The 11,254-nt window shown below is 40.0% G+C and overlaps 1 protein-coding gene across 1 annotated transcript; it reads left to right on the top strand.

Annotated features, from left to right (window-relative positions):
• Positions 1 to 1,927: 1,927 nt before the first annotated feature.
• AKIRIN2 (akirin 2) lies at positions 1,928 to 7,796 on the top strand (the record flags this gene model as incomplete). Its single annotated transcript, XM_008946663.1, has 4 exons — positions 1,928 to 2,071; positions 2,813 to 2,962; positions 6,728 to 6,799; positions 7,113 to 7,796. Coding segments are annotated over 4 exons (377 nt in total), but the record flags the coding sequence as incomplete, so codon positions are not given.
• Between the last annotated feature and the right edge of the window lie 3,458 nt (positions 7,797 to 11,254).

Here is an 11,254-nt window from a genome sequence, read left to right as displayed (position 1 = left end):
TCTTTTATAGTCTTCAGTTAATTTAAATAGAGTGTGGATGTTTGCAGTCACATTTCTCATGCTTTAGGGTAGATGTTTTCTTATGAGCTAATATCGTTCCCTCTCAAAATTATGCAGTGTTGTTTTAGCTAGGACAGCACTTGATTCTGAGGAAAAGTACTGTTTTTCCACCATAATGCTGTTGGGTAAAAATGCTGCAGGGCCATTCTCTGATACAGTTTGTACACATGTGACATGTTGTGTATGGGATTCTATTTCATTTTGGGAGCCTGACTGCATCTAGCTTCACCTGATGTATGTATTTCTGCACTGTGCTGGAGTGTAGTACATGTCTTGTCCCACAAAATGTGAGACTCCTCTAGCCACCCTTGAGTAATTTTTTCACATTTTTCTCATTGTTTCCTTCTCTGAATTTCCTTCCTGTGTTTCTTTATTACGTCTTCTGCATTTGCTGCTTCTCTGAACCAAGTTATTTGTCTCCCTTTACGGAGTTGAACATTACAGGATTGCACACTGTAAGCACGGGACTGAAAACATAAGCTTGCAAGGTCTTAGCCAATGGATAAAACCTAAACAAGAAGCTCCTTTGCTGAAAATGCTGGTATTTCTGTTGGCTGGAAATAGTTTCCTCTTTTCTTGTAAGTTGCAAGCCCCCAGACGACTTGTAGAGTTGAAGAACCACCACAGTCGTTAAATTGGCAAATGTTTTCTTCTGCTTGGTCTAGTGTAGGCTTCAGCCACTAAGCAGATGGCTGAAGTCACTTGCTTCACATGATTGCTTACTGGAAAATGTTCAAGGTATGGAACCTCAGCAACGTTTGAAGTTTGGCTGAAGTTTGAAGGACTGTTCCTTTGCAACTCTGACACGATCACATCAGTTTGTATGTATCTGAGTTTCAGAAAGCTGTCTTTGCTAGAAGTCTAGCAGTGTCAGTGAAAGATGATCCTGTAGGGATTTTTTAAAAATACATTTGAAAGTAAGAATTCTCAGAGTTTTGCCAAGTCTTTCTGTGAAGTTCTCCTGTAAAAAAAATAGAAAATGGTGCTTCTTTTTTAATATTTTCCATTGCCAGAGGATGTGCACTTAGGGCACTGAGGCACCTGAGAACCTTTTGGTCCATGGAATCTGAGAGAAGACACACAGGATTGATACTTTTATTGCAAGGACTACTATTTTCCTTGTGATTCTCCAACAGAGATGAGATCATTAAAAGCACTTGCTGTATTTTATTCAGTGCAATCAAATGCTGAACTGCATGTTGCCATACTGCTTTAAAAGAGACTATTGATTTGTTCATTGTGTTTATTTGGATAAATCTGAAGCTGTCAGAAATGTTACGGAAGGCTTTTGAATTTTGCCTTTTGGTTTCTAGTTCTTTGAGGTTTTAAGCATTAGCTACTTTATGCATATTCTGTCTAAATTGTATGTCCCACTTCATTTTGCATATATGCCAGTAACTGCACAGAGAGGAATGGTATTTCATGCACGTTTTATTATGGATTCTTTTGTCACTTGTAACTGTATGAATGATAAATGCTGTCTGGGGAAAAGATGATTGCATATCAAATGTGCAAAGGGAAGGTGTTGATCACCAGTAGAAGTCCTGTAGCCTGATTTTATTCTGTGTGTATTGTGTAGTTGATAGTTCCTAAACTTTAATCTCATGCTGTTTATCTTCTGTTAGCAGTACTCTGGCATCTATACCTGACCTTAACTGACAACATCTTTGCTACTGTTCTGGTCAGAACAGTCAGTCTGGAGTTCCTTCTCTCTTAGTTTCATTGTGGGTGTTGCAGGCCATGTTTTCAGATTCTAGCTTTTATCATCTGTTAATTATCTACCGTGTTTGGTGTCTAAGTGGAAATAAGTTAAATGCTGAAATGTAATTATTTTAGGCTTATATTTTTTCAATTCTTTTTCTTCCAGAACAAATTCTGTACAACATAAAACAGGAGTACAAACGCATGCAGAAGAGGAGACACTTAGAAAATAGCTTCCAGCAGACAGATCCTTGTTGTTCTACTGATGCACAGCCACATGCATTTCTCCTCACTGGACCAGCTTTGCCAGGTACCCAGAAAATTCTGTGCTGTGGTGGTGTTGTGGTTTTGTTGTGGTGGGGTTTTTTTGTTTGTTTGCTTTTGGTTTTATTTTTTTTTTTAAATTCTGCTATGTGTTTTTAGACTCTGCGTAAATAATTTTCCATAGTTATTTGGTCGTTTCTGTCCCCTTCTCAGCAGCTACTGTTGCTTTTTTTGGCAGTAAATTCTATGTAATTCTGCTATATGTTGTTAGATTCCGTTTGAGTGAATAGTTTTCCCCAGTTATCTGGTGGTTTATGGCACGTTCTCACCAGTTGCTTTTTTTGGCAGTACTAGCATTGATCTGGAAGACTGTAGCTTCTAATTTTAAGAACCAGCAGGACACAAAGCTTGCATTGTTTTCAAGAGGCCGTCCTGCATACCCTGCCACTGATATTGTGATAGGCTGTTCCAAAGCAGCTGTCTTTGCACAAATGCACTGTGATTTTTACATAAAATAGAAATTTAAATTTGTTAATGGCAACTACCACGTAAACAGTGTTCACAGTGTTTGTATAATGCTCTGAGTGTTTTGTAGCTGTGCATATTGTCCATTCTAAATGCCTTCGTTTTGGGTGTTCAATTTTGCTTTAATGGTAATGAGAAGCGTTCAAATGGCAGAGAAAGACTTCTCCAAGTGTAATGTAAAAGATGTGAGGAAAACCAATTATAAAAACGGTTCTGAACTACTCGCAAGTGTAAATTGGTATGCCTGAATATTTAATCTTAGGTACTTCATCTGCGGCATCATCACCATTGAAAAAAGAACAGCCCCTGTTTACTCTCAGACAAGTTGGAATGATCTGTGAACGTTTGCTGAAAGAACGTGAAGAGAAAATCCGTGAAGAGTATGAAGAAATTTTGACCACAAAACTTGCAGGTATATTACAGTTCAAAATAATTTGTTAGGGTGAGTTTGAAAGCTTAAAACTTGTTCTCATTTTTGTGCTATGCTATTTTTTTTTTTTCCTGACCTAACCTGATTAAGGACTGAGATTGCATACAGGACAGAAAAAATGATGTGTAGTCTGTCTGATAGGTTTTTTTCTTCTGTGCTGCCTTGGATAGAAATTATGACTGCTGGGTATTACTGATCAATGGAAACAGTGGTTTTATTTCAGACAGAACTTTCTCTTGTTATCATGTCTACATTGATTACTTCCTCTTCTTATTTTTTTTGTTTCTTTCCAGAAAGACTTTCTATTCTACTGTCTTAAGAGTTCTTTGTGAAGCACTTTTTTTTTTCTTTTTTTTGGTCCTGCTTGGGAACCGACTTCCTTTTTCTGGAATTTGGCAGGATGACAGTACCTACGATTTCCTTTTCTCTTCCCAGTGCTTACCATTACACTGCTGCCAGCCGTGTTTGGTATCTGCCTGAGCATCAGCAGTTCAGCTGCATTTCTGATGCTCTGTGTTGAGTTGTATTTTACACCATTCAGCCAGTATTTGGGTGCCTGATGCCAACTTACCTTTCCATAAGGATCGTGCTTATGACAGCATTGTAAATGTGACCTTTCTGTAGTTGTTGAAGTCCTTTAATTCTAAGCATCTCACATTTGAGCACCTAAGTTGTTTTGCATTCAGAGGCAGGTGCCTTCACAGTGTGATTTAATGTCTGATGTGATACTTAGTGTGATAATAAACATCTCAGTACACTCTTTGGCAATAAACCTACTTTTGAATATCCATGGCTGTTCTGCTTCCCACATGATGTGAAAACACATCAGAATTAGAGTTTGCAGATCTCTTCAGGTATGGGAATAAAATTTTCTACAGGTGTGCACATACAGAACCAGCCACCAGACTTGTTCCAGGCTTGTGGGTTGCCTGTGACAGTGTTGTCTCTGCACCTGAGCCTCTGTTCATGGTCTGTGCTCGCTGATCTGCCATCGCTGTGTAAGAAACTGCTGCAGTCATAAGTCACTCTTAAATCAACATCTAGTTAAAACTATACCTATAGCCCTAAGTACTTCTGTTACTTTGGGCCTAATGTTCCTTTTCTGTGTTTTTCTTTCTAACCTGCTTAGACTGAGTTAGGACTCTGTAAAGCTTTTTTGCTTCTCATTTATGTGTGTAAGGAATTGGATCATTTGTTGCATTCTCTTAAATGCGTTTCAGTTGGCAATGATTGTAATAACCAGTTGAAGACCAGATACATTTACATTTGTTCCAGACACTTCCCGAGTACAAACTTGTAGTTCTTTTCAAGCAGGAACCCCTCTGGCAAGCTCCTTGCATGTGCTCCATATTGTCAGTCCTAAATGGAGCGTTTCTGGTTTTGGTTTTGGGAAGGAAGAGAGCCATAGTTTCTGCTTGGGAGGCTGTGGTTTAGTGAGATGGGTTAGGCTTTACTTGTTCTTATGATGGTGGTCACTGGCAGATTTATTAGAGAGATCATGTTACTGCATCACATATATCAAGCCAATACATTTTCAGTGTTATGTGGGAGTTTAGAAAGAGAAACTGCCAAAAGAATTTAGAAATTCCGTACACAGAATGCTTAGTTACGTTTTTCTGCTGATGGAATAATTACATCCTTCTCTAAACTTTGTACAGTAAGGTGATAGTCTTACAAGCTAGTGAGGTCGACAGGGATGTAACTGGAAATTCTGTAATAAATCTCAATTGAATAGCTTCTTTCAAGTGATTTAGATGAATGTTTGGATCTCGGATATTTTCCACATTCCTTTCTGAATCATGATTCTCTTCTAGGTAGTTCACAAGACACTACCTTTTTTTTTTTTTCCTTCTCCCATGTTCTTTGTGAGCAGTTGCCTTTCATGCAGTGTGAGTTTTTGATAAATTGAAAACTCAGATCACTCTAATGCCCTAATTTCCCTTCCTGCCTCTGTTACCTGAAACTGTCGTGTTAGCATAAACCTGAGTTTGCAAGATCCTTTACAGGTTTTAAAGCCAGAGAAAGAGTTTAGTGTAAGGGGCTAAGTGAAACTTTACCTTGAAAGGTTTTCTAGATTCTATGGAAAAAGAGGTTTTTATACTAAAGGTCAAGTTGTATAGTAATCGTATCAGTATTTGTGTCATTTAACTTGACCACCTTTTGACTTAAAAAAGATTGTTAGAACATAGACAGCATGGGATGCCAATGGTGTAAGTATCTTTATAAGCATGCGCTTAAATTTTCAAATGGTTGCTTTTACCTTTGGTTTGCTTAACTTTCCAAATCCAAATGCCAGAGGAAAGGGCATTTCTAGTAACCATGGATTCTTTACATTTCCAGAGCCATAGCTGTAGCTAAGGATGATGCTCCAAAGCAGCTGTGCATGTTGACTTAAACCTTTAAAGAAGAAAGCTTGCATGTTGTTTTCTGGCCTTTGATATGGACTTTGAGGAAAAGTTCTAGTTGCTGTTATTTTTGGAAATGGTTTCTGGGCAACAGATCCTTCAGTCTGCTCTTCATGTTATGTTGTTGTTTGGCTAAGAACCTTGCACACAGACAGAGGGGAACTGGCTGCCGTGACCCTAGGCCCCTTCAGGCAGGGGTGAATGTCCTTAGGTCTTTGGGTCAGGTCCGTACTTTGGGCTGCTGCTGCAATACTTGCTGATTACTGATACCCTGTTTACTTCAAAGGTGAAGCTCATCCCTGCAAGAGGATGGGGACTTTAATGGGGCAAACCTGTGGGACTAGGAACCACTCCAAATCTAACTGCATTTTTGGTTGAAGATTGCCTTCTTTGACCTTGCCCTTTTCTCAGAACACCCCACATTGCTGCACATGTATTTTTCCACAAGGGAGGAAGGGGAATGGAGAGGAGCGGCATCTGGTAGATATTACTCTCCTTGTTCAATTTCCTAATTCTGAAAGGTGATACCCTGCTGATGAGTGCAGTATTAAAACTGAATAAAATATTGCGAATGTTCTTGTATGTATGCATGTGTATAGAAGGAATGATCTTTCTGGGAAATGGCAATGCTTAGTTGAAATCCAAATTAGTACATTTGATACCTAAATTTCATTTCAGACTATGCAGTAGCTGTTTTCATGAAATCCACAGTCAACTATGTCTCTTCTTGGGGCTACTTTTGGAGTTAGTTAAGTGTTAGTCACTTAGCATTTCATCCTTTTAGTTTGTCATTTGCTTTTGATTTTCTGGTGGTCACAAAAAAGAATTTCTAACTCTGTAGCAAGTCCCTTTCCTGTACTTCTGTTTCCATTTCATGAGATGAATTTTCTTACATCTGGTAGCGATAGGAGCAGAGGGAAGTTATGTTTCCAACCCCAGCACTGACCTTACTGCCATGCTTCTGTAACTGCTCTGCCCCCAGTATGGAGTTGTGACATGGGCACGCTTGACTACTTCAAAAAGCAGAATCTGATGTGTAGCAGGTGTTAAATATATTGAGGTCTTTGTGTACATGCAGCATAGTTCTCTTTGAGCTTATTACTGTCTTTCCCTTTACAGAAGTTTGTGAGGGAAGTACTTTAATTAAGGGGATGTGTGCTGCATTGTTTTCTTGGGGATGAAAAGGAAGTGGCAGCTACAGCTGTGTAAAGTCAGTTCAGACTCCTGCTAGTGGATGTGTGCTTAACCTACATGATTTGTATGTATAGAAAAGTAGCCCTGAATGTTTCTCAGCCTGAGTTAAGCACAGTGCACTCACACCTCTCATGCTTCGTGCTTGCAGAACAATACGACGCGTTTGTGAAGTTCACGCATGATCAGATCATGCGACGATATGGAGAACAGCCTGCCAGTTGTGAGTATCTGTTTCTTCTGGTTCCTGCAGCAGCATTAAATTACCGAATGTGCAAGAATTTAAATGGCCATTGTTTGTTGCTAAGCTCCAGCTAGGCCCCTAGTTAAAATACTTGAAATTGGTAATATAGAAGCCAGAGGTTGAAAGGAAGACGTGAGATAAAATGCGGCTTTTGATTAAAATATCTAGAATCGTATCCTGTAACGTGCTTGATTTTAGTTTTTGAAGCAGGTTTTGATGTTGCCTCAGCAAATTGGTGATAGAGCAGGCGTTTAACTCCGTCATTAACTCTTGGTTTTTCTTCTCTTTCCAGACGTTTCATGAATCACACTTTCTGCATACGTGGGCTGCCCTATACACCCCGTTTTATTGTTGCAAGCTGTCCCAGTAAAGACTTGCAGCAATGCCATATTTTTTCCCCCCTGTGAACACAGGTTATTTCAAGCTTTTGTCAGTGGCAACCACTCTTATGCAGCAACTGGTTTTGGAGTGCTCCCTGATGTCAGTACCACCTGGATGTGGACCTTTGCTACCTGTAATAATACCAGTGGCCTCATTTGCTGTATCATTACAATTTGGCTTCTTATGTTAATGAGTTTGAAAAAGTAAAGGATTAAAGCTGGTGTTCTAGAAGTTGCCCTTCACTGGTTGTGTAAATAAAAATGTAGAATGACACTTCTGACTGAAGTTAGTGTGGTTTTCATAACTGTGCACTACAACCAAGCTGTAATCACAGTTACGTTAGAATGTAATCCCAGGACAATTTTAAGCAAATAGCCCACAGTACTGCCTGTGAAATAGTGAAGGAGGGCATTTCTGTATTCCATGATTTTTTTGGGGGTTAAGAATGGGTTTATATGATTTCTCATTTTTGTAGTTTTTATTTATTCTATCAGTCTTTAACAAATGTTTATTGCTGCAATTTTTCAGTGTATCATTGTTTTACTGCCCTTGTAGTACTGGAATTTAGTTGGAAGAATAAAACATTTACTTCTAATCTGTTTGGTTTTAATATGCAGGTGGAACTTTTGCTGTGTATGAATAAACTTAAATCTGAGTGTTTAAATGAAAACTTCATTGTCTAGCAATAGCAGGTGGGTCAGAATTTTTACATCAGGAGGAGGTGTGGATGAAAATCTCAGGTAATTACTCTTTCAGAGGCGAGGAGATCTCCCCGAGGTTGGCTGTGTCGGCTCCTGCTGCGGGAGCACGGTGGGTGCAGCCCTGACAAACTGTTGGCTTAACCTGCGGCTGACTCAAACAGCTGCGCCTCTGCCCCATCAGATTTCAGTGACACATCAAAGGAAATCTGTTCATTTGCTAGAGCAGGGGCTTGCACCACAGCCTGGGACTGCGTGGGTACTGGAGGAGCTGAAGGTGTGTAACCTCTGCGTGCAGGGCCGGGGTGTGAGCTGCCGGGTGCACGCGCTGGTTTCCATTCGCTGCGTGGGGGAGACACCAGTGGTGGAGACACGGCTCTCGTGTGAGTTACTGATGCGCTCCTGCACGCCGAGGCCACCTCCGTGGCTGTGGGGCACAAGTGCTGCTTACCACAGGACTTGGGTTGTCTGGTTCGGGGGCTTTACAGCAGTTTCAGAGTAATCTTTTGATTATAAACTGCTCTCTCCTCAAGCAGGCGTCTGTTGTGTGGTAGATCTTTGTGTACCGTGTCAAATTCAGTTGAAATGTCATTGAAGCTTCAGATGGTAGATGCGCACATTCATTGGTTCCCAGTGATGCTTATGATGCTGGAGAGGCTGTCGGATGAGCTCCGGTTCTTAGTGAACTTTTATTCACTTAGTAGTGAGATTATGGGTTCAGAATTAGGCACATGGCCACAGTTATATGGCTATTTTCTGCTTATTTTCTTAACACCTATCTTACGTAAATATTTGGATTCTTTTTACTGTGTTTTCAGAATCTCAGAAATGGGAAATCTCTACTAGACACACATTTTGGGACCTGTTACTGGAAAGAAAAAAAAAAAACAGAAAAAAATATCAAGGGCTGTAATTTCAGTTGTCTGCCTCAGGGTTCTCTTCCTCTCCTTCCTGCTCCTCATTTCTTGAACACCTTTTCTTGTTAAATTGGCCAGGGTAGGAAAACCACTGCCTCTAGGTGGACCATTACCCAAAGATCCTTGTTCTGACTAGAAAGAAATGCGTGTGTACCCAACCGGTGAGCTGAGATATAGGAACAGAGTTAAGATACCAGCCATTGTGATTGTCAAGAGTGTCTTGGCTCATCTCTTCCTTTGGGATGTGAAGGGTTACTGTAAGTAAGAACTGATGTCATGTTAGCACCCAGCCACTCTTGTGCTGCTCCAAATTAATACGTAATAAGCAGTCTTCTGGCAGATTACATATAATGCCACTATGGGTGCTTGTGCATCACAGCTGTGGTATGCTTCATTTGTGCCTCTTTTGAAATTGAGGTGGCATTCTTTGAAATTGCACTTTTTTTTTTTTTTTTAACCTGCTGCTTGTTCTGTCTTGAACTTTAAACCAGCTCCCTTTCCTAATCTTGGTGCCAGTATCTGATGTGATGAATTTCATGTGGAAGGCTTGTTCTAACAAGTGAATTACTACTTAGCAAGAGAATAGTTGGCTGCTTGATTACTGTTGAGAACAGCAGGAAAATTGGGGTGCTGTGAAGAGCAGGCTGGTGCTTAAAGCCAAACATGCACTGGAGAGTCTTTTCAAAGGCTTTTGAGTTGAGTAGAAATGGGCAAGATTGAGTATGTACGGAATTCTTGGCACTGCACTTTGCAGTGGCCACTTTATTTTTTGCAATTTGTGCGTAACTGCAGTCTATCCAAAAGCAAAGCAAGCTGACAGCTAATTGCAGCTTCACAGTGAAACCAAAGGTCTTTTGCTTAACCTGTTTTCAAGGTAGTGATGAAATCTGCTTGAAAAGAATTTATACAATTACTGCGTACTGAAAAAGCAGCATGTGCATCCTGACTGTGTGTTGATTTTTGTGTCTAGATCTGAAAGCGGAGAACTGAGATAATCCAGTGTTTTTCAAGGTTGAAAAGGAAGGAGATTCCAGCAGTCTTGCATGCTGGTGCTCGAGATCTGCCTGCATGCTCTTGAACAGGAAGACTGTTAACAGGTGCTGGTTAGAAACTGTGCTTTGTGGAAGCTCTCCATTCCTGAACTGGGAAGGAGTTAGTTGTATGGTGTCACACTGGGGAAGGAAAAAACAAGGCTGGTAAACTATTAAGAGTTTATGCTCTTGTTGTGTGAGCCAGTGCTTGTGACCTTTGTGTTGGAAGCAATTCTCTGGGGTGAAAAACACCAGGATGACTGTTGGGTTTTGAGAGGCACCTGGCTTATTCTTGTATCTTACTGCTGTTTTAGGCTCCAAGATAAAAATTACCAAGTTTGTGTTTGAAAACCATAGTGCCATAGTATGCAGAGGTAATATACAGCATCTGTAATAGTGCAGAAAAATGGTAAACTATTCAAAGAAGAGTTAGCTTTCAGGTCTGATTTTTGGGCAGTAGCTTTGTGAAAAGATGGGGCTACTTGAATGCCAACAGTTATGAGTTGAGAGTCAAGGCTTTACATTGTTACCGCTTCAGAGCTAGTACCACAATACAAACATCAACTTTTTTCCTTTTTTTTGTCCTGTTTGCTTTCAATGAACATTGCAGAGAGAATGTTTCCTAGAGTGCAGAATGTGAGACAGTTGTACAAATGAACATTTTAAAATTACATATCTCCTATGTGTGTATTTCAGCTAAGGTATACAAGGGCAAGTATGGAATATTTACAACAAGAAGCAGTAAATATATATATATATATATATGAGAGGAGCCAAGTGTAAAATTTGTATGACCTAGCCAGATTATATGAAACAAAACCTGGTGTGACTAGATTGCGAACACCAGAATTTCACTAAAGCAGGAAAAGCATAAGGTGCTTTTTCATAGCTGTAGTGTCTCTGCTGTTACTGATGTTGGCTCAGCATTTAGCCAGGCTAGGCTCTTTCCAGGCAGCCAGGACTCAAACACAAAGCCCAGCCCCTGAAAAACGGCAAACTAAATTTATGTCCCATTTTGCTTAGTTTAACTGTCCAACCTTCATACACTTCTCACTGAAGAAAATGAAATGTGTACAACACATCCTACATAATTTTAGTGTTTCCTCTTTATGCATCTTACAGTCTGAAGTACTAAGTAATGAATTAAAGATTTGATGCTGATAAACTATACATAGCATAGCAAACATGAGACTTTGAGCTTCAGTAATGATGTTGTTAAAGGGAGGACACAGCCAATAACTATTAATTTTTGGTTTAATATCATGTTGCTGCACATTGGGGAATTAAAAGCCACACACTGTTGAGGCTTGCTTCTCCTTATTTCTAAATATTTTGCTCTCCAGGAGTGGGACGGTTAGATGGTGTAGGTTTACCTTGCATGGCCTGAGGAGAGGGACTTGGGGGTGC

Source organism: Merops nubicus, unplaced genomic scaffold (assembly GCF_000691845.1).
Source record: "Merops nubicus isolate BGI_N331 unplaced genomic scaffold, ASM69184v1 scaffold44658, whole genome shotgun sequence".
NCBI lineage: Eukaryota > Metazoa > Chordata > Aves > Coraciiformes > Meropidae > Merops > Merops nubicus.
The sequence above is the reverse complement of the archived record's forward strand: the minus strand, read 5'-3'. Positions and strand labels throughout refer to the sequence as shown.